This window comes from Lutra lutra, chromosome 16, assembly GCF_902655055.1.
Source record: "Lutra lutra chromosome 16, mLutLut1.2, whole genome shotgun sequence".
NCBI classification, from domain to species: Eukaryota; Metazoa; Chordata; class Mammalia; order Carnivora; family Mustelidae; genus Lutra; species Lutra lutra.
The window spans coordinates 51,990,961-52,014,806 of record NC_062293.1 but is presented as its reverse complement, the minus strand read 5'-3'; the positions used below and the strand labels follow the sequence as shown (position 1 = coordinate 52,014,806).

The window sequence follows — 23,846 nt, the reverse complement described above, 5'->3', positions numbered from 1 at the left end:
CAGTGACAGGCTGCCTATGACCTATAGCAGAGCCTCAACAAGCAACATCCGTCCACGGTGGATATGGCATATACAGTATAACCTCTTTTGTTGTTTTATTTAGGGCTGAAATTCATGCCCGGGAGTAACATCCAATTATACTTTTCTTTGACCTTGTTTAAGACAAGGACAAACATAAGACTGAGACAGATATAGGGGTGCCTGGGTGGCTCAGTGGGTTAAGCCTCCGCCTTTGGCTTGGGTCATGATCTTGGGGTGTTGGGATCAAGCCCCACATCGAGCTCTGTGCTCCATGCGGAGCCTGCTTCCCCCCGCCCCGCCTGCCTCTCTGCCTACTTGTGACCTCTGTCTATCAAATAAATAAATAAAAGCTTAAAAAAAAAAAAAAAAGACTGAGACAGATAAAACCGCATAGTTTCTAAAGCAGGCTTCCAACAAAGAACCTATCACTACAAAAAATAAACTTATATAAAGAGGCCTTCAGATGCCACACAATTTTCCCTTTAGATGTAGGGTTTAAATGTATTTCTCAGAAACAATCTCTCTCACTCAAGAAAAGTACACAAAACCTGCCAACACTATGTATTTTTCACAGCTGAAAATCATTACAGTGTTGTGGGGGGGGGGGGGGGGTCCAAGGGACCATCTCATTCAGGAAGTATTTCAGGGACTTCTCACTATATTGTTTTCTTCCAAACCTTATAAACTGTATCCCCATGAGGGCCTGATTTTATAGATAAAATGATCTTTTATTGTATCTTTCCATTAGCACTTAACAATTTTAGGTTTTATGTGTGCCATTTTAAAAACTATGTGTAATATAACTATCTAAAGTCCACTGCGAAAAAATGTTATCTTTCTCCTCTTCCAAGTTCGTATCTAAAAAATATAAATATTTAGCTTCCAGAAAATGTGAACCTCAACATCTGGTAATTAGGGATGGGTTCTGGACTATGTCAATACTAGACAAACGCTTTGGATCTACTGATAAAATGCAATATTTTGGTTTTTATTTATCTTTTTCGCTCTCTTTTTCAAAAGAAGGCTCCATGTGGAGGACATGAATGCAGGACCTGAACCCAAGACCCTAAGATCAAGATCGGAGCTGAGATCAAGAGTCACACCACTCCGGGCACCTGAGGGCTCAGTTGGTAGTGTCTGCCTTCAGCTCAGGTCGTGATCCCAGGGTCCTGGGTCAAGTCTTGCATCGGGCTCCCTGCTCAGCTGGAAGCCTGCTTCCCCCCCTACCTCGGACTAGCTGGTCCCCCCCTGCCTGTGCTTTCTCCTCCTCTCTGTCAAATAATAATAAAAAAATCTTACAAAAAAAAAAAAAAAATCAGATGTTCAACCAAACGAAGCACCCAGGTGCCCTCAATTTATCTTTCAAGGATATGTTTTAAGGACTATTTTTCCACTGTACATCCAAACTACAAAGAATAAAAGATCACTACTGCAGGTTACTGAGGATTATTACTAAAACAAATTATATTTGTTGGTATCATCTTTCTTCGGGATCTCCTATTTCAGAACGTCATGCTAAAATACAGCTATTATCACATTAACACCTATCTCAAACACATTCACACACAAATACGTATGTATAATTAAAGTCTTCAGGGAAACATTAAAAGATTCAGCTTTATATCTAATTCCCAGGCTTCTTTTCATAACTTTCCCACTGGAATCACTAGCTCACTGCGCTGTTCTCTGCCACAGAGCCTTGCCCTTGAACTCCCTTCTCACCTAAAGTACCTTCACAAAACACTTTAAGGCAATTAAATCATTGATTGAAATCATTGTCTGGGGACCACCTTAAGTCTCACTGCCCTCATGAGCTTTTCATAGACCAATTTTGCCCATACTCATGTCCCATTTCTTTTCTTTCTTTTAAGATTTTACTTATTTATTTATCTGTCAGAGAGAGGGAGAGAGAGAGCAAGCACAAGCAGGCAGAGGGGGAGAGAGAAGCAGGCTCCTGCTGAGCAAGGAGCCGGATGCAGGACTCAATCCCAGGACCTTGGGATCATGACCCGAGCCAAAGGCACGGGCCTGACTGTGCCATCCAGGGGTCTCCATTTCTTTTCTTTCATAACAATCATCTCTTTAATCCATATGGCTAAGCAACTACCATTCACCTAAATAAATTATGTAACTATTTTCTGTATGCCTTACTCAATGAGACTGTAAGTTTCCTACAGCCAAGCACTTCTTAAACATTTTCTTTCTCTCCATGATCTATTAAGCTCGATCACTTCTTAATGGGTAGAAAAGAGGAGATCACTGAGAGTGGGCACAAGGGGAATGGTCCCTCTCAATTAAGAGGGTGTGTGGGTATGTCCTGTGTGTGTACATATTTTTCCAAATTTCCTAAACAAAATTTCCAATTTAAAATATTCACATTTTCTATCCCATAAATAACTGAAACTTCCTGGGAACTATACAAACTGAACATTAAAAGTAAATTTCCTAGGCTCTCTATCAAACTAGCAAAAGTATTTTCTGAAAGCTCATGTGCCTTGATAATTGGTTCAATATGTATAATGAATCTTTTAGAGAGAGTCCAAGCTTTACTCTGATGAACCCAATTTCCATGGGTGAAACAATTTGATTCAGTTACCAGAAGGGATGTGGGTAAGGTAGAGAAAGTCACAGATTCAGGAAAAACCGACATGCTCTCAACCCGAGGAAGGCAGGTCAGGACCTGAAGAAACCCAACTTACCATAGGTCCAACTGAAAAAACCACAGCAGCCATAATCTCTTCCTCTGTGTTCCCCTCTCTGGCTAGAATGGAGTCCTGCAGAAGGCATACCCAAGAAAGAGAGAAATAAACCATGAAAACCCATCCTGCCTTGGAAATCGTAGACTTACCCAGCTGGAATCCTGACATTACAAGAAAGCAATGACTTCCCTAAAGAACACAGATTAACCCTCCAAAATCAGTGAAGAAAAAATGATCCTTGATCCCGGAGATCTTGTCATTTTAATGCCATTAAATGTAGTCATGGCTAACAGGCCAGACATTCTACAAGGTTCTTTTAATTTGAACCTTCACATCATCCAATGGGAATTATATTCCCATTCCCTGATCAGGAAAATGAAGCTTAGAGAATAATACTATTTATCCAAGGCAATTCATGACCCCAAATCAGTCTAATTCCAATGCTCACACTTTTTCCATTAATCAACTTGCTACATGATGTGGAAGAAAACAATTTAAATCTTTCTTTGCCACAATCACCTATTAGCTAAAAATGAAACATTCGGGGCACCTGGGTGGCTCAGTGGGTTAAGTCTCTGCCTTCAGCTCAGGTCATGATCTCGGGGTCCTGGGGTCGATCCCTGCATCGGGATCTCTGCTCAGCAGGGAGTCTGCTTCTCTCTCTCTGCCTGCTTGTGATCTCCGTCTGTCAAATAAACAAAATCTTTTAAAAAAATAAAAATAAATAAAAATGAACCATTCTAAGAATCTCTTCTTCCTATCTTTCATGTGATGATCAATTTGCTAACATTTTCAGAGATTTCAGCTACAACTTCCAAACTTAAAAGAAGCCCTGACGGGGCGCCTGGGTGGCTCAGTGGGTAAGCCGCTGCCTTCGGCTCAGGTCATGATCCCAGGTCCTGGGTTCGAGCCCCACTTCGGGCTTTCTCTGCTCAGCAGGGAGCCTGCTTCCTCCTCTCTCTCTGCCTGCCTCTCTGCCTACTTGTGATTTCTCTCTGTCAAATAAATAAATTAATCTTTAAAAAAAAAAAAAAAGAAGAAGAAGCCCTGATATGCTTCTCTCAATCTCAAATTCAAACAGATCTTTATCTAGTCATTCTGTATCAGGCAAACCTAAATAAGAAGGAAGCAGGGGGGGGGAAGAATATGACCCAACTAATGCTGAGTTTGGTTGCAAAACAAGAGTCTGCAAACTCTTACAAAAATGTTTGTAAACATTCTCTTAATTAAGGGCAACTTTCAGGATGATGCTGCAGACATATGAAAGGGCAGTGGTGCAATAAGATAAAGCTTCCCGGATTTTGTGAAATTCTTTTTAATGACAGTTTCCTAGGAAGTTTGACGCTCTCACCATGCAGGAGGGCTTGTGGGGCCCAAAGGAATCTATGCAGGATTATGCTGAATCTGTCCCTACTTTACAGAGTTGATTTGCCTCCATTAAGAATTCATATCCAAGACCTTTGTATTCAAAAGCCTAGTCCAAAGAACAGCAGAATAATATTACTGGAGAGCTTGTGAAAATGCAAAAATTTGAGGTCCAACTCCAGGAACATATTGAATCAAGAATCAGCTTTGTAATAAGCTCCTTAACTGATTCATATGCACACATCAAAGTTTAAGACAATATGGATCTAATAAAGATCATGCCAACAAATGGACAACCTAGAAGAAATGAGTAAATTCCTAAAACATACAAATCTACCAAGACTGAATCATGAAGAAAGATAAAATCTGACAGACTGAATACTAGTAAGGAGATTGAATCAATTAATAATAAGTCTCGCAAAAAACAAGTCCAGGACTAGGTAGTTTTCATTGGTGAATTCCACCAAACATTTAAGATGAATTAGTACCAATCCTTCTCAAACTCTTCCAAGAACACAGAGGAAGGAATACTTTGAAACTCATTTTATGAGGCCAGCATTACCGTGAAACCAAAACCAGGCCAAAGACACACACAAGAAAGAAAAATTAGGGGCGCCTGGGTGGCTCAGTGGGTTAAGCCGCTGCCTTCAGCTCAGTTCATGATCTCAGGGTCCTGGGATCGCGTCCCGCATTGGCTCTCTGCTCAGCAGGGAGCCTGCTTCCCTCTCTCTCTCTCTCTGCCTGCCTCTCTGTCTACTTGTGATCTCTCTCTGTCAAATAAACAAATAAAATCTTTAAAAAAAAAAAAATTAGATGTCAATAACCCTCTTGAATATAGATGCAAAATTCCTCAAAAAAAATACTAGCAAACTGAATTCAACAATACATCAAAAAGGATCATACACAATGACCAGGTGGGATTTATTCCAGGGATCCAAGAATGGGTTCAATATCTGCAAGTCAATCAATGTGATGTACACCACATTAACAAAATGAAGAATAAAAAATGATATGATCATCTCAAGAGACGCAGAAAAAGCATTTGGCAAAATTCAGCATCCATTTATGATAAAAACTCTCAATAAAGGCCATATATGACAAGACCACAGCTCACATACTCAGTGGTGAAATGATAAGCTTCTCATCATTGCCCATTCTCATCATTTATATTCAGCATAATATTGGAAGTCCTAGCCACAGCAATTTGGCAAGAAAAAGAAATCAAAACTATAGAGATTGGAAAAGAACCGTTACTATTCGCAGATGACATAATATTATATTAGAGAAACCCCTAAAGACTCTGCCAAAAAACTGTTAGGATAAACAAAAACGGTTAGGATACAAATCAACTTATAAAAAATCAGTTGCGTTTCTATACACTAATAATAACTGTAAGAAAGAGAAATTAAGAAAATAATCCCACTTAGAATTGCATCAAAAAGAATAAAAATACCTAGGGATAAATTTAACCAAGGGGCTGAAAGACCTATACATTGAAACCAGAAGACATTAAAATGGAAAGATAGTCTGTGTTCAAGGATTAGAAGAACCAATATTGTTAAAATGTCCATACTACCCAAAGCAATTTGTAGGTTAATACAATCCCTATAAAAGTACCAACACATTTTTCACAAAACTAGAACAAATCATACTAAAATTTCCTCAAAAAATTTAAAATAGTACTACATTTTCCAGCAATTCCACTTCTGGGCATTTATCTGATAGATACAAAAACCCTACCTCAAAAAGATATCCACACTCATATGTTCACTGTAGCATTAATTACAATAGTCAAGAAATGGAAGTGTTTGATGACAGATGAATAGATAATATAATACCCTCAGAGGAATATTATTCAGCCATAAAAAAGAAGGAAATCTTGCCATCTGTGAAAACGTGGATGGACCATGAGGGCATTATGCTTAGGTGAAACAAGTCAGACAGATGTAGACAACTATCACCTCGCTGCTATGTGGAATCTAAAATAAAAACAAAACAACCGGGGCGCCTGGGTGGCTCAGTGGGTTGAGCCTCTGCCTTCGGCTTGGGTCATGGTCTCAGGGTCCTGGGATCGAGTCCTGCATCAGGTCTCTGCTCAGCGGGGGGCCCGCATCTCTCCCCTCCCACCCGCCCCCCGTCTGCCTCTCTGCCTACTTGTGATCTCTGTCTGTCAAATAAATAAATAAAAATCTTTAAAAAAATTAAAAAATAAAATACAATAAAATAAAACAAAACAAAACAACCGCCTATTGCAAACTTGAACTCACAGATACAGAGAACAGACTGCCAGAGATGATTGCCAGAGACAGGGGTGAGCAGTGGACGAGATGGGCAAAGGTGGCCAAAAGCTATAACTTCTAGTTATAAAATAAGTAAGCCCTGGAGACATAATGTACAGAATGGTGACTATAGTTAATAATATTGTATTATATATTTTAAGTGGATAAGGGTAAATCCTAAAAATTCTCATCACAAGAAAAAAAAACCTTTAACTACGTGTGATGGTGGATGTTAACTAGATTTATAACCATCACTTTATCTATTTCTATATCTATAATGATTATTTATATACCTGAAACTAAGATAATATTTATGTCAATTATAGTTCAATTAAAAAATGAAGTGCTAAGTATCTCTATAGATGAAAAAAAGAAAGCAAGCTCTCATTATAAACACACATACATACACTAAAATAAATCATCATGCCAGGGGGTGGGGAGGTGGGGGCACATGGGTGGCTCAGTTGGTTAAGTGTCCAACTCTTGATTGTGGCTCAGGTCATGATCTCAGGGTCATGGGACTGAGCCCCATGTGGGGGCTCCATGCTCAGTGAGGAGTCGGCGTGAGCTTCTCTCTCTTCCTCTCCTTCTGTCCCTCCCCCTGCTCTCATTGCTCTCTCTCTAGAATAAATAAATAAACCTTACATAAAAACTGAATATGTGAGGTTCTCTAACCATGATGTAGTAGAATTACAAATTAAGTTTGGAGAGGGGGGGAGAAAAACCCAATCACCAGGAATTAAAATTGATCCTCCTGAGTATTTATTAAGTCAAGAAAGAACTTTAATTGCCAATGAAATAGAAAATGAGAGAATTATAGGTTAAAACCTCATGAGTTGCCAAAACTTTCACAAAGATAAAATTTATATCCCTAAATACAGGCAACTGATAAATTTTTAAAGATTTTATTTATTTATTTGACAGATTAGAGATCACAAGTAGGCAGAGAGGCAGGCAGAGAGAGAGAGAGAGGGGAAAGCAGGCTCCCTGCCAAGCAGAGAGCCCAATGTGGGGCTCGATCCCAGGACCCCAGGATCACGACCCGAGCTGAAGGCAGAGGATCTAACCTACTGAGCCACCCAGGCGCCCCATGGGCAACTGATATTTTTAAAAAGAATAAAATTATTAAACATTCAACTATGTAAGAGAAATAATTAACAAGCAAACCATAAAGAAAAAATAATAAAGAAACTAGTAAGAAAACAAAACAGTTGACAAAGGCAGGAGCTGATTCTCTAAATAATGAAATACATATGCCACTGGCCAAAGAAAAATACCAGTAAACAAAAATAGAAACAAGAGGGCGCCTGGGTGGGCTCAGTGGGTTAAGCCGCTGCCTTCGCTCAGGTCATGATCTCAGGGTCCTGGGATCGAGTCCCGCATCGGGCTCTCTGCTCGGCAGGAGCCTGCTTCCCTCTCTCTCTCTCTGCCTGCCTCTCTGTCTACTTGTGATCTCTCTCTGTCAAATCAATAAATAAAATCTTAAAAAAAAATAGAAACAAGAAAGGGGCTATAACATATAAATCATCTTAAAACCATATGCCATAAAAATAAAATTTTCCTAAAGAACAATTTTGCTTAAAAATTTTCTAAGGCTAACTCAAATGGCAGGAAACTTATGTAGGCCAAAGTAGCAGAAAGGGCTAGTTGCCTTCCAACATCCAGTCTCCCCTTTTATACCGACAAACGCCTGAAATCTCAGCAGGACACAAGGCGACTCAGGTAGAGACATTTCCCAGCCACCACATAGGCAGGTGTGCCCATGTGACTAAATTATAGCAATGGGATTTAAACAAGAGAGCTGACGTCATATCTTTAAAGGGAGCTGCTCGGCCTCCAGTTCCTCATTTCCCCTTCCCAAAGGCCTGGAATGCAACGGGCTGAAAGTGTGCCAGCTTCTGCCAGAGGAAAGACAACACACCCAGGAGGTGCTGAAGCGAAAAGTTGAATGGAAACTGGGTATCCAGATGACCTTATGGATGAGAGCTACCTACCCCTATCACTTCAGGCCACCTAACAGCTCAGACTTCCATATGAGAAAGAACAGGCTTTCTTGTTCAAAACACACAGACTCTGTTAAAGCTGAGAAATCAATTTCCTAGTTAGTACAATGAGTGGGCCCTGAAAGAAAAATGGCAAGTTCTCAGGTAAGCAGGGGAGAGTAGGGTTTTAGTTAAATCAGAAAACATGTGAGGGGGGGCGCCTGGGTTGCTCAGTGGGTTAAGCCTCTGACTTCGGCTCAGGTCATGATCTCAGGGTCCTGGAACCGAGTCCCACATCGGGCTCTCTGCTCAGCAGGGATCCTGCTTCCCCCCACTCTCTCTGCCTGCCTCTCTGCCTACTTGTGATCGCTGTCAAATAAATAAATAAAATCTAAAAAAAAAAAAAAAAATGGCCTGAAGAGTGCGTGGGTGGCTCAGTGGGTTGAGCATCTGCTTTCAGCTCTGGTGGAGATCCTGGATCCTGGGATCAATCCCGGAACTGGGCTCCCTGCTCAGCCCAGAGACTGCTTCTCTCTGTCCTTCTGCCCCTCCCCCATTTGTGCTCTCTCTCAAATAAATAAAATCTTTAAAAAAAAAAAAAAAAAAGACATGAGTCATCATTGCTTTTTAAATTTGTAAGGATTAATAAACTCCCCTTAGCAATATGCCATATAGATAATGCTAGCTAAATATGGTTAATACTAAACTGTGCCATAAACTGTGCCATCTTTTAAAGTTTTATCATCAGAATAACCAATGCTACCTAAAATTCAATAAATTCAGCCTGATCTCAGTTTTGTAAAAATAATGCAGAGAGACAAAGATAGCACGTGAATAAGCCAAAACTCCACTGTGACCTGAGCGCTGGGCCCGGGGTGTTTACTTTCCTTCTGTTTGTCTTCACTTTCCACGTAGACAATAAGGAGGAGTTTGGTGTAGGTTCTAACTTCGGTTTGGCTACTGTGGAGACACGCCCACAAGCAAACCACCTGAGCTCAAGGCAAATCATCTGAGCAGTTACTCCTTTCACCTCTGACATTACACAGAAGATATCAGGCCGATACTTCATTCACCAGTTATAATTTCCTAGATCTTTTCTCTGGATATTGCGACTTTACCCAAGCCCTGTCTACCCAAGCACTGCGGAAGTTATCAGGGACTTGAGAAATTTCTCTCGCTGTGGCTCCCAAGCCAGCTTTGTTATTTTAAAATAACCAAGGGGACCATATTCTCAGAGAGAACTTCAGCGCCTTGGACCACTGCAGCATTTCCCAGCCAAGCAATGATGCCATTACCACGTCAGGGAGAGACAACGGACTTAAAAGTGATGGGTGAAATGCCATAAAATGAGGCAGGGAAAAAACTGCCCCGGGCACAGAAGGACAGGAGTTCGTCCGCCTGTCAGGTCACCAGATGTGAAACCCGTCCGTCCCCGCCGCTTCAGAAGCCGGCAGGAAGACTCCTTCCTCCCCCTTCGCCCACTTCCCCAAAGAGCGCATCCGGCGTCCCCCGCCTCCCTCCGTCCAAAGGCGCGGGACTGGGAAGAGGCGGCCCGCCCCGGTCGAACCACGCAAGCCGTGGTCCCGCGCCCGAGCCGAGAACACCGGACGCTCCCGAGCCAGGCCAGCGGGAGACCGAGCCGAAGCCAGGCAGGAGGCCCAGCCCCAGTCGCCTCTCGGGTGGGCGTGTCGCCTCAGGGACAGGGACTCCGGAGGGACCGGCCACGACCCGGACGCCGCCGGGAGCCAAGCGCCGAGGGAGGGGCAGCGGAAAATCGGGGCCTGGCGCGGGGGCAATGAGTACCTGGCTGCGGAACCGAGAACACTGCTGGCACTCGCAGAGCAGGACGAGAACGCTTCCATCAATGGCGCCGGCTTGGTGGGGCCGGCCTCCAAGCAAGCCAGTGCGCCTGCGCAATCGTGCTTCCGAACTACAGAGCCCAGAATCCTCAGCGCGGAGCGGTGTTTTTTTTGTTGTTGTTTGTTTTTTGTTTTTTTGGCCCCCCATTTTCTTTTTTCTTCTTCTACTCTTTTGTCTGCGTTTAAGAGGAAATTGGATGTGTTTTATCGACAGTTTGGGTGACCTAAAAATCTATTCAGATTGAACAAACTTGTATTGAGAGGCTATAACCATGTGTCAAGCATTAACACGAGCGAGGCAAAAGATGACACCACCTCTTGACTCTGAACGTTTCAGGGTGACTAAAGAAATAAAGTCAATGATAGAAGATACAGGCCTTTTGTAAATTAGCTAAAACTTCGGATGCCAGTAGAGTTGGTAAGTGCGTGTGCGCAATTTCGCTTGTCTTTCTTGAATGAAAAATAGATAATGCTTTCGGTTATAATTTCTGGGTTTTGATCTAGAACTTCCTCAGTTCATCCAAATTAAAAAATAATTAATATTTATATTAATTTATAGTAATGTCTTATTATTCATATCGATTTTTATTATATTATTATATATTATATATGATAAAGCATGCATTTCTTTGCCTCAGTTCCATGGTTTAATGCCCAAAGGTCTTATTTTCCATAGTGAAACAGGCTCCATAAAGTCTCAAGGGCAGCTTCCCTCAGTGAAACCATTTCCTCCCTAACCCAGTCCTACTCTGTGTGCCTTGGATTGTATGCTGCTGTGATTGTGTATGGGGCCCACACAGGGTGAGTATATGGGGAGCATATGACATATGGGGATCTGCAGGGAAATAGCTCAGTGAAGCTGAACGTTGTAAAACTGGGTTCTTGGGATCTCAAAAAGCCAGTGGATACCTTGGAGAAAATATGACATGTGACACTTGAACTATGAAAGGAAAAAATGTAAGTGGGAAATCAAACTATTGGAGATAAGTATAATCTGAAATGAAAAAAAGAAAAAAACCCAGTAGATTAAGAGCTGATTAGACACTACAAAAGGAAAGAATCATGAATTCAAAGGCACAGAAATAGAAACTGTCCAAAATGAAACACAGGGAAAAAAATAGAGCATCAGTGAGTTATGGAACAACATGAAGTAGCCTGTGTGTAATTAGAATTGTAGAAGGAGGGGAGAGTGTTAGGGAGTAGAAAAATATTTGAAGAAATAAGTAAATACTGTCAAAATTTGATGAAAATTAAAAACCCACAGATCCAAGCAGCTCAGTGAAATTCAAAGAAAACATATGAAGAAAATCACACCAAGGCACAGCATAATCAAATTGCTACAAACCAGTAATAAAGGAAAATCTTGGAAAAACAAAGGTATGTGTTTACTGGGTTCAAAGATAATACTTTTCATCAAGGGGGGGGGGGGGAAGCAAAGCAAGCCAGAAGACAATGGAGTGCTTTTAAAGTATGGGAGGGTGGGGCGCCCGGGTGGCTCAGCAGGTTAAACCTCTGCCTTCAGCTCGGGTCATGATCTCAGGGTCCTGGGATCGAGCCCTACATCAGGCTCTCTGCTCAGTGGAGAGCCTGCTTCTCCCTCTCTCTGCCTGCCTCTCTGCCTACTTGTGACCTCTCTGTCAAATAAATAAATAAATATATTAAAAAATAATAATAAAGTACCGAAAGAGGGGAAAAACCTGTCAGCCCAGAAATTTATACCCATCAAATTATTCTCATAAATGAAGGTAAACTGATAGTGAGATGAGATGGAATAGGAACACTTCTCTCTGTATCTCCCATTAATTACAGCCTAAAAACCCTTGATACTATATATAAAACAAATTAAGACTCTGAAGTTGGACAGGAGGCAGGCCAGCTAGGAATCTTGCAACCTGGGTAAAGACACAGTGGTAGGTTTTCTACATTTTGTTTTGCATCCTATATCCTGACCTGGGTGCTGGAGAAGCTGGCAATCCAATATTCCAATGGGTGCAGATACCAAAAAAGAAAAAGAGAAAAAGCTCCAAGGAAAGCTTGTGCCTCTTCAACTAATGGACCACAGAAAAGGGCAGCCTAGAGTGGCAAAAAACCTTTAAGAAAATAACCACTCTGCTTCCGCCAAACGCCACAGAAAAAACTGTGGTCCTACCTCATCCCCAACAACAAAGACTGAATGGGGTGCCCTTCTGCCCTTGCAGGGATAGTGTCAGAGCAGGCAGTATGGGCAGCTGCAACCTTCATTCCCACCCAGCTAGTAGTATTGAGCCTCCCTACACACAATGTCAGTGACAGCTACATGGAAGTGGTAAGAGATGCCTCTCTCCTCCTAGACAAGGTATTGTTAATGGTGATGGTTTCAGTGAGGAGCCTGAATTCTATCCCTGTGCAGAAGGAACAAGAAATTCCCCTCCTCAGAGCTGTCAATAGAAGCTGAATTTCTTGGACTTGAATTCCCACCAAATAGTAATAGTATAGTGGTAACATCCTTCTCCCATCAGAGTGGTGTCAGGGAGACCTGCTAAAAACACAAATTTGACAAAAATTTAGTCTCTAAATTGGACCAAAGACAAAAATCTTCATATGCAAGATGCCAAGAAAATGCCAACTGCTGTCTAAGACAGATCATAATCAAATTCCTGAGATCTAAAGATGAAGAATCCTGGAAGCAACAAGAGAAAAAGGACACTGTACAAGTAATGGAAAAACAATTCAAATGACAGTAGACTTCTCATCAGAAACCGTGGGGGCCAGAAGGAGATGAAACATTTTTCAAGAAAGAAAGTAATTGTAAACCCAGAATCTGAGTTTAGTCAGTGACAATGAAGCAAACATTCTTCCCATCATGTTTCTACCCTTGTACTGCAATTTAAAGGTACATGGAAACAAGAAAAATACATGTTTGATATAACATGCTAAGATTCTTCCTGAAGATGAGCCAAAAACTATTTGATGATAACACGCAATAATTTAAAGCAGAGAAACTGGAAGAGAAGCTAGAAGTGAAAGAATAAGAAGCAGCGTGGGTTAAAAATAGATGATCTATGGGAAAAGTAAAGTTCTCCAGTATGTAGTATATAGTTAAGCAGGTGCCTTCTGATTGCAATGGTGACAGATGGTCTTTATTTCAAGTTGTGCAGATGCTAAGATAGTTCATGGAAAGAGGTTTGCCAAGCACAGAAGGGTCAGAAGCGTCAGAAGCGTTGTCCTCTCTTGGACCCTGGATGTCAGAGCGAGCTCAGAATATGCATAGCCTAGAAAACCTTGGGTGCTCCCTGCAGACATGCTGAGCTGGTTTTCCCAGATGAGCATTAGCTTTCATGGTGGAATGGGTCAGGTAGTGGGGATGCCTTTTTTTCTGGATTCTATAGAAAATACATACTTTGGGTGCCTGGTTGGCTCAGTGGGTTAAGCCTCTGCCTTCAGCTCAGGTTATGATCTCAGGGTCCTGGGATCGAGTCCCACATTGATCGGGCTCTCTGCTCTGCAGGGAGCCTGCTTCCTCCTCTCTCTCTCTCTCTCTCTGCTTGCCTCTCTGCCCACTTGTGATCTCTCTCTGTCAAATAAATAAAATCTTTAAAAAAAAAAGATCCCTTGTATGTATTTGATATGCATTCTCTGCAGATGAAGTCTGACCACTGAATAAATCCAAAGGGTAAGAAATGAGGTGTCTAACGGCTTATGTGTATGAGAGGAGTGGTTGCACAAGTGGCTTGCACTTGCAGAGCTCCTTAAAGCAAAGTGTGCATACCATGAACATGTGAGAGATGGCAATGGGGTCATCTCAGAGATGAGAGGTAGAGTACATGGGCTTTTAGCAGAAGCAGCTGAAGTTACTACCAGCTTCCTAGAACTGAGAAGACATAAGCAATTAGTGCTCAGATGCATGAGCACATATTAGAATTCCAGAAAGATGAGAAGATTCCAGAAAGATGGGAAGATTGCTTAAGAACCCATGGAGGGGCACCTCAGTGGCTCAGTCATTAAGCATCTGGCTTCGGCTCAGATCTTATCCTGGGATCAAGCCTGTGTCCGGGCTCGGTGTTCCCTCTCTCGTTGCTCAGTCTCTATTAAAAAAACAAAACAAAACAAAACAAAAACACACAAAAAAAACAAAAAACAAACCCATGGAAGTGTTGAGTCACTTTACACCTCTACAAAGTCCAAAAAGCAAAAGACCAAGCTACAACAGCACCAGCCAAGGGCTTTTCTTAATTATATGGAACCAGCCATTTTAATTTCTATGTTGTGACTACATTTTACAAATACAATCACAAAATCTCTTTTTCCCCAAATGTTATGGGGCTCCTTTTCCCCAAATTGTGATGGACAGGATTCAAGATGACTCTATTGCCATCCCTCTCACGTGTGACCCTCATTTGGTTCATATTCATGTGATGTGATGCAGACTTTGCCTGAATATTCAGCCAAAGGAAAAACCAGCCATCTATGAAATTTCAAGTGAAAGTAACACATAAAAATAAAGTTGCTCCCTCCTCCTTCTCATGATTTGTGTTTAACACCCTGGTTACACTTCACACAAGAAAGGGGAAATATATTTATGATGTAATGTTGTGAAAACATCTGCATAGTGAGATGTTTTTTGTTTTGTTTTGTTTTGTTTTGTTTTTAAGATCTCATTAGAAAATTACCCACATGCAGATGGAAGTGTAATCTGTTTTAGGAGTTCAGGCCTTCGTGGTGACTCACTCCACCCCACCCCACTGACACAAGTCAGAGGAATTATCCTACGACTGTACAATTTGCAAACTGGATAAATCTGAAGACTTAGATTGTTTTTTGTTTTTTGTTTTTGTTTTAATTTTTATTTTTTTTTTCAGCATAACAGTATTCATTATTTTGCACCACACCCAGTGCTCCATGCAATCCGTGCCCTCTACAATACCCACCACCTGGTGCCCCCAACCACCCACCCCCCACCCCTTCAAAATTCTCAGATCGTTTTTCAGAGTCCATAGTCTCTCATGGTTCACCTCCCCTTCCAATTTCCCTCAACACCCTTTTCCTCTCCATCTCCCCTTGTCCTCCATGCTATTTGTTATGCTCCACAAATAAGTGAAACCATATGATAATTGACTCTCTCTGCTTGACTTATTTCACTCAGCATAATCTCTTCCAGTCCCGTCCATGTTGCTACAAAACTTGGGTATTCATCCATTCTTTCTTTCTTTTTTTTTTTTTTAATTTTTTAATTTTTTTCAGCATAACAGTATTCATTATTTTTTTTTAATTTTTTTTTTATTTTTTTTCAGCATAACAGTATTCATTATTTTTGCACCACACCCAGTGCTCCATGCAATCCGTGCCCTCTACAATACCCACCACCTGGTGCCCCCAACCTCCCACCCCCCACCCCTTCACAATTCTCAGATCGTTTTTCAGAGTCCATAGTCTCTCATGGTTCACCTCCCCTTCCAATTTCCCTCAACTCCCTTCTCCTCTCCATCTCCCCTTGTCCTCCATGCTATTTGTTATGCTCCACAAATAAGTGAAACCATATGATAATTGACTCTCTCTGCTTGACTTATTTCACTCAGCATAATCTCTTCCAGTCCCGTCCATGTTGCTACAAAACTTGGGGATTCATCCTTTCTTTCTTTTTTTTTTTTTTTTTTTACAGCTTTATAAACATATATTTTTATCCCCAGGGGTACAGGTCTGCGAATCGCCAGGTTTACACACTTCACAACACTCACCATAGCACATACCCTCCCCAATATCCATAACCCCACCCCCTCTCCCAACCCCCTCCCCCCATCAACCCTCAGTTTGTTTTGTGAGATTAAGAGTCACTTATGGTTTGTCTCCCTCCCAATCCCATCTTGTTTCATTTACTCTTCTCCTACCCCCTCAACCCCCCATGTTGCATCTCCTCTCCCTCATATCAGGGAGATCATATGATAGTTGTCTTTCTCCGATTGACTTATTTCGCTAAGCATGATACCCTCTAGTTCCATCCCCATCGTCGCAAATGGCAAGATTTCATTTCTTTTGATGGCTGCATAGTATTCCATTGTGTATATATACCACATCTTCTTTATCCATTCATCTGAGGATGGACATCTAGGTTCTTTCCATAGTTTGGCTATTGTAAACATTGCTGCTATAAACATTCGGGTGCACGTGCCCCTTCGGATCACTACGTTTGTATCTTTAGGGTAAATACCCAGCAGTGCAATTGCTGGGTCATAGGGTAGTTCTATTTTCAACATTTTGAGGAACCTCCGTGCTGTTTTCCAGAGTGGTTGCACCAGCTTGCATTCCCACCAACAGTGTAGGAGGGTTCCCCTTTCTCCGCATCCTCGCCAGCATCTGTCATTTCCTGACTTGTTCATTTTAGCCATTCTGACTGGTGTGAGGTGATATCTCATTGTGGTTTTGATTTGTATTTCCCTGATGCCGAGTGATATGGAGCACTTTTTCATGGGTCTGTTGGCCATCTGGATGTCTTCTTTGCAGAAATGTCTGTTCATGTCCTCTGCCCATTTCTTGATTGGATTATTTGTTCTTTGGGTGTTGAGTTTGCTAAGTTCTTTATAGATTTTGGACACTAGCCCTTTATCTGATATGTCATTTGCAAATATCTTCTCCCATTCTGTCAGTTGTCTTTTGGTTTTGTTCACTGTTTCCTTTGCTGTGCAAAAGCTTTTGATCTTGATAAAATCCCAATAGTTCATTTTTGCCCTTGCTTCCCTTGCCTTTGGTGATGTTCCTAGGAAGATGTTGCTGCGGCTGACGTCGAAGAGGTTGCTGCCTGTGTTCTCCTCGAGGATTTTGATGGATTCCTTTCTCACATTGAGATCCTTCATCCATTTTGAGTCTATTTTCGTGTGTGGTGTAAGGAAATGATCCAATTTCATTTTTCTGCATGTGGCTGTCCAATTTTCCCAACACCATTTATTGAAGAGGCTGTCTTTGTTCCAGTGGACATTCTTTCCTGCTTTGTCGAAGATGAGTTGACCATAGAGTTGAGGGTCCATTTCTGGGCTCTCTATTCTGTTCCATTGATCTATGTGTCTGTTTTTGTGCCAGTACCATGCTGTCTTGAGGATGACAGCTTTGTAATAGAGCTTGAAGTCCGGAATTGTGATGCCACCAACTTTGGCTTTCTTTTTCAATATTCTTTTGGCTATTCGAGGTCCTTTCTGGTTCCATATAAATTTTAGGATAATTTGTTCCATTTCTTTGAAAAAAATGGATGTTACTTTGATAGGAATTGCATTAAATGTGTAGATTGCTTTAGGTAGCATAGACATTTTCACAATATTTATTCTTCCAATCCAGGAGCATGGAACATTTTTCCATTTCTTTGTGTCTTCCTCAATTTCTTTCATGAGTACTTTATAGTTTTCTGAGTATAGATTCTTAGTCTCTTTGGTTAGGTTTATTCCTAGGTATCTTATAGTTTTGGGTGCAATTGTAAATGGGATGGACTCTTTAATTTCTCTTTCTTCTGTCTTGTTGTTGGTGTAGAGAAGTGCAACTGATTTCTGTGCATTGATTTTATATCCTGACACTTCACTGAATTCCTGTACAAGTTCTAGCAGTTTGGGAGTGGAGTCTTTTGGGTTTTCCACATAGAGTATCATATCATCTGCGAAGAGTGATAGTTTGACTTCTTCTTTGCCGATTTGGATGCCTTTAATTTCCCTTTGTTGTCTGATTGCTGAGGCTAGGACTTCTAGTACTATGTTGAATAGCAGTGGTGATAACGGACATCCCTGCCGTGTACCTGACCCTAGCGGAAAAGCTTTCAGTTTTTCTCCATTGAGAATGATATTTGCGGTGGGTTTTTCATAGATGGCTTTGATAATATTGAGGTATGTGCCGTCTATCCCTACACTTTGAAGAGTTTTGATCAGGAAGGGATGCTGTACTTTGTCAAATGCTTTTTCAGCATCTATGGAGAGTATCATATGGTTCTTGTTCTTTCTTTTATTAATGTGTTGTATCACATTGATTGATTTGCGGATGTTGAACCAACCTTGCAGCCCTGGAATAAATCCCACTTGGTCGTGGTGAATAATCCTTTTAATGAACTGTTGAATCCTATTGGCTAGTATTTTGGCGAGAATTTTTGCATCTGTGTTCATCAAGGATATTGGTCTGTAGTTCTCTTTTTTGTTGGGATCCTTGTCTGGTTTTGGGATCAAGGTGATGCTGGCCTCATAAAATGAGTTTGGAAGTTTTCCTTCTATTGCTATTTTTTGGAACAGTTTCAGGAGAATAGGAATTAGTTCTTCTTTAAATGTTTGGTAGAATTCCCCCGGGAAGCCGTCTGGCCCTGGGCTTTTGTTTGTTTGGAGATTTTTGATGACTGTTTCAATCTCCTTACTGCTTATGGGTCTGTTGAGGCTTTCTATTTCTTCCTGGTTCAGTTGTGGTAGTTTATATGTCTCTAGGAATGCATCCATTTCTTCCAGATTGTCAAATTTGTTGGCGTAGAGTTGCTCATAGTATGTTCTTATAATTGTCTGTATTTCTTTGGTGTTCGTTGTGATCTCTCCTCTTTCATTCATGATTTTATTGATTTGGGTCCTTTCTCTTTTCTTTTTGATAAGTCTGGCCAGGGGTTTATCAATCTTATTAATTCTTTCAAAGAACAGCTCCTAGTTTCGTTGATTTGTTCTATTGTTTTTTTGTTTGTTTGTTTCTATTTCATTGATTTCTGCTCTGATCTTTATGATTTCTCTTCTCCTGCTGGGTTTAGGGTTTCTTTCTTGTTCTTTCTCCAGCTCCTTTAGGTGTAGGGTTAGGTTGTGTACCTGAGACCTTTCTTGTTTCTTGAGAAAGGCTTGTACCGCTATATATTTTCCTCTCAGGACTGCCTTTGTTGTGTCCCACAGATTCTGAACCGTTGTGTTTTCATTATCATTTGTTTCCATAAATTTTTTCAATCTTCTTTAATTTCCTGGTTGACCCATTCATTCTTTAGAAGGATGCTGTTTAGTCTCCATGTATTTGGGTTCTTTCCAAATTTCCTCTTGTGATTGAGTTCTAGCTTTAGAGCATTGTGGTCTGAAAATATGCAGGGAATGATCCCAATCTTTTGATGCCAGTTGAGACTTGATTTAGGACCAAGAATGTGATCTATTCTGGAGAATGTTCCATGTGCACTAGAGAAGAATGTGTATTCTGTTGCTTGGGATGAAATGTTCTGAATATATCTGTGATGTCCATCTGGTCCAGTGTGTCATTTAAGGCCTTGATTTCCTTGTTGATCGTTTGCTTGGATGAATCTGTCCATTTCAGTGAGGGGAGTGTTAAAATCCCCTACTATATTGTATTCTTGTCGATGTGTTTCTTTGATTTTGTTATTAATTGGTTTATATAGTTGGCTGCTCCCACGTTAGGGGCATAGATATTTAAAATTGTTAGATCTTCTTGTTGGACAGTTCCTTTGAGTATGATATAGTGTCCTTCCTCATCTCTTATTATAGTCTTTGGCTTAAAATCTAATTGATCTGATATAAGGATTGCCACTCCTGCTTTCTTCTGATGTCCATTAGCATGGTCAATTCTTTTCCACCCCCCTCTGCATAGTGAGATGTTTTAAGTTCATTTACTCTTTTTTAGTAACCATTACACCCAATGAGGGGCTCAAACTCATGACCCCAAGATCGAGAGTCACATGCTCTTCTGAGAGAACCAGGCACCCCCTCATCTGTGTAATAAGATAAAAACTACAAAATAGGTACATAAAAATAAAGCCTAAAATAAACATATTATACTACTTATTTCTGGGTGGCAAGATTTAGGTAGTTTACTTAACATTTTTCTCTATTTTTACCCTTATTACAGTGTTATTTTTACAATAAAACATATGGCTATTTTATTTTTAGGAAAGACTTGAGGGGTGCCTGGGTGGCTCAGTTGTTAGGAGTCTTCCTTCAGCTCAAGTCATGATTCCAGGGTCTTGGCATCAAGCCCCACATGTGGCTACCTCCTTGGAGGGGGGGCTGGTTCTCCCTCTCCCACTCCCCCTGCTTGTGCTCCCTCTCTCGCTGTCTCTCTCTGTCATATAAATAAATAAAATCTTTAAAAAAAATAAGACTTGAAATAAATAAGCAAAAATTATGAAATGATCATTAGGATGGATGGGTTATAGGGAATGTTTTCTTTTTTTCTATACTTCCTTAGTATTTAGCAATATAATTACATAGGTTTTATAAGATAAAAATAATTTTTGGGGCACCTGGGTGGCTCAGTGGGTTAAAGCCTCTGCCTTCGGCTCAGGTCATGTCCCAGGTCCTGGGATTGAGCCCCGCATCGGGCTCCCTGCCTCAGCGGGGAAACTGCGTCCTTCTCTCTATCTCTGCCTGCCTCTCTGTCTACTTGTAATCTGTCTGTCAAACAACAAATAAATAAACTTTAAAAAAAGATAATAATTTTTAAAATTTGCATATATTTCTGTGCTAGATTACACATGTACTGATTTTTCTACCAAAGTTTTTATTTTACTAATTAACATAATTCTTAAGAGACTGATGAACTAGGGACTTTTGTTTTCCTCAACTTTGAAGTTGAATACTTCCTTCACAATTCACTCTCCTACGTTTGTTGTGCTATACAATTGATTTCCAAGATGTTTTCCAAGGTATTGGTGAAAACTGAAAGAATGATATTTGGGAAAAAAAAAATCCATGTCAATTATGGTTCATTTATTAACTCTAAATTTTCTGGTAAGTCACAAAACTTGATATATAATTAATTTCCCATGTTTGTTATAGTTGTAAGTTTTCACTCTCCAGAATTTTTTTGATGAATATGAGTTGTAAATAATTGCTGAAGATTTTCCTTCCTGTAGTCATTAAACATATACAATGTATTTCAGCATGCGTTCTCTGACATTATATGGCCTCTTGTATTCCTTATAGCCATACTGTTTGCTGTGTTCTCTGATGTACGCTAAGGCTCGAGTTACATCTGAAAGCTTGTCCACATTCACTTATGAAGTTTTTCTCTAGTATGTACTCTGTAATGTACAGTAAAGTCAGAATTACTCCTGACGGTGTTCCCACATTCCTTCCATGCACAGGGCTTCTCTGTGATATGAGCTCTCCAAAGAAGGGTAAATCATGATACACTGGTAAAACTTTCCGGATATTCCTTCTCTCTAGTATGTGTTCTCAGATGCACAGCAAGGTTAAGAACCTTTACTGAAGGCCTTTCTACATTCATCACTTTTTTTTTTAAGATTTTATTTATTTATTTATTTGACAGAGAGAGAGAGAGAGATCACAAGTAGGCAGAGAGGCAGGCAGAGAGAGAGGAGGAAGCAGGCTCCCTGCTGAGCAGAGAGCCCGATGCGGGGCTCGATCCCAGGATCCCGGGATCATGACCTGAGCCGAAGGCAGAGGCTTTAACCCACTGAGCCACCCAGGCACCCCCATTTTCTTTCTTAAAAAAAGATTTTATTTATTTGGGAGAGAGCTCATGAGCAGAGGGAGAGGCAGAGGGAAAGGGAGAAACATACTGAGCTGAAAGTTTGGTATGGGGCTGGATCCCAGGATTCTGAGATCATGACCTGAGCTGAAGGCAGATGCTTAACTAAGCCACTCATGTGCCCTTAATTTTGCAGATTTTCAAGAAAAGGAAACTGAGACCAACAGAGATAATGTCCCCAATCTCTGGAAATAATATAACATGACATATAACTACAAAAGATACTTTTATTTTATTTTATTTATTTGACAGGAAGAGAGAGATCACAAGTAGGTAGAGAGGCAGGCAGAGGGAGAGGGGGACGCAGGCTCCCCGCACCAGTAGGTTGGTTCAGTAATAAATATGTGAGACCTTTTGAGTGAAAAAAAAAAAAAAGGCATTAAAACCTTGAAAACTTAAAAATTTGATGCAGGGCTCGATCCCAGGACACTGAGATCACGACCTGAACTGAAGGCAGAGGCTTAACCCACTGAGCCACCCAGGCACCCCCAAAAGATACTTTTATATATTATTTATTAACATATATAATTGATATACAACTCACTATATGAAGATCATATATTTCACCTTTTCTAAAATTTTCCCTAACATTTAGTGGAGAAACAAGTTCTTTCTCTTGGGGAAGCATATAAAGAATCAATTTATTAAGTACTTAGGCAATTTTAGCTTCACACAGAAAACATGGCTTAATTTAATCTCTTAAACAGTTTGTATAACATAATGTTTATCTGTAATTTGAATTAGATGTGTTTGAACTAGTTCATATAACTATGTGTCATCCTTCCCATTTCTAATGTTTGTAATTTACTAAGGTTTGGGGGGACTAAATATATAATAAATTTTGTGTGTGTTCCATGAATACTCAAAAACCAAGATATATATTTAAATTTATAGGTTTGGCCTTATTAATATGTTATTTAAGCTCTCTACAAACCTATTTTAAGAATCTAGCTCATGGGGGCCACCTGGGTGGCTCAGTCTTTAAGCATCTGCTTTCAGCTCAGGTCATGATCCCAGAGTCCTGGGATAGAGCCCCTCATCGGGCTCTCCGATCAGCAGAGAGCCTGCTTTCCCCCACCCCCTGCCGCCAACCCCGCCTGCCTCTGCCTACTTGTGATCTGTCAAATAAATAAATAAAATCTAACAACAACAACAAAAAGAAATACATTTTGTAAGGTTATAGCTGCCATAGGTAGAGATTGCTCTGATGGATATGAGCAAAGTAAACTGAAAACCTTCTGGAAAGGATTCACCATTCTAGATGCCATTAAGAACATTTGTGATTCACAGAAGAGATCAAAAAGAGATCAACATGAACAGAAGTTTGGAAGAAGTTGATTCCAATCATATGGATGACTACTTCAGCAGAGGAAGTTAGTGAAGAAGTGGTAGAATTGATAAGAGATCTAGAATTAGAAGTGGAATCCGAACATGGGACTGAATTATTGCAATCTCATGATAAAACTTTTATTTTTATTTTTTTTAGCGAGAGCCAGAGTGAGAACGGTGGGGGGGGGGGCACTGCAGAGGGAGAGGGAGGGGGGAGAGAGAGGGAAAGAGAATCTTTTTCTTTTTTTTTTAAGTTTTTATTTTAATTCCACTTAGTTAACCTATAGAGTAATATTAAATTTAGTGTGCAATGTAGTAATACTTCCATACAACATCCAGTGCTCATCACCCGTGCACCCCTTAATCCCCATCACCTATTTAACCTATCCCCCACCCACCTCCAATAAATAAATAACCAAAACTGTGTTATTTAAGTTAAGACTTTTCTTGGTTGGGGCGTCTGGGTGGCTCAGTGGGTTAAGCCTCTGCCTTCGGCTCAGGTCATGATCCCAGGGTCCTGGGATTGAGCCCCACATCAGGCTCTGTGCTCTACAGGGAGCCTGCTTCCTCCTCTCTCTCTCTCTGCCTGCCTATCTGCTTACTTGTGATCTCTGCCTCTCAAATAAATAAATAAAATCTTTAAAAAAAAAAGATTTTTCTTGGTTTGCCTCTGTTTCTTTTTTTTCTGTTTGCTGATTTATTTTGTTTCTTAAATTTCATATATGAGTGAAGTAGTAAGTTATTTGTCTTTCTCTGACTAACCTATATTGCTTGGAATGATACTCTCTGGCCCGTGCAGTCTTCTTCGCAAATAGTAAATTTCATTCTTTTTTATAGCTAGGAAATATT

The 23,846-nt window shown here is 40.6% G+C and overlaps 1 protein-coding gene across 13 annotated transcripts in view; it reads right to left on the bottom strand.

Annotated features, from left to right (window-relative positions):
• The window catches only part of LOC125087259 (zinc finger protein 624), a 51,616-nt gene extending 41,248 nt beyond the window's left edge, over nt 1-10,368 (bottom strand). For 2 of the 13 annotated variants that reach the window (XM_047707414.1, XM_047707412.1), the window contains exons 1-2: nt 10,150-10,368; nt 2,721-2,810 (exon numbers count right to left, since the gene is read on the bottom strand). In XM_047707414.1, coding sequence (XP_047563370.1) covers nt 2,721-2,810; nt 10,150-10,353 — 294 coding nt within the window. In that variant the 5' untranslated portion in view covers nt 10,354-10,368. Of the gene's footprint in view, nt 1-2,720; nt 2,812-3,270; nt 3,324-8,761; nt 8,800-10,136 lie in introns of those variants that run through there. The other 11 variants (XM_047707417.1, XM_047707415.1, XM_047707419.1 and 8 more) reach the window with 10 other exon arrangements.
• Between the last annotated feature and the right edge of the window lie 13,478 nt (nt 10,369-23,846).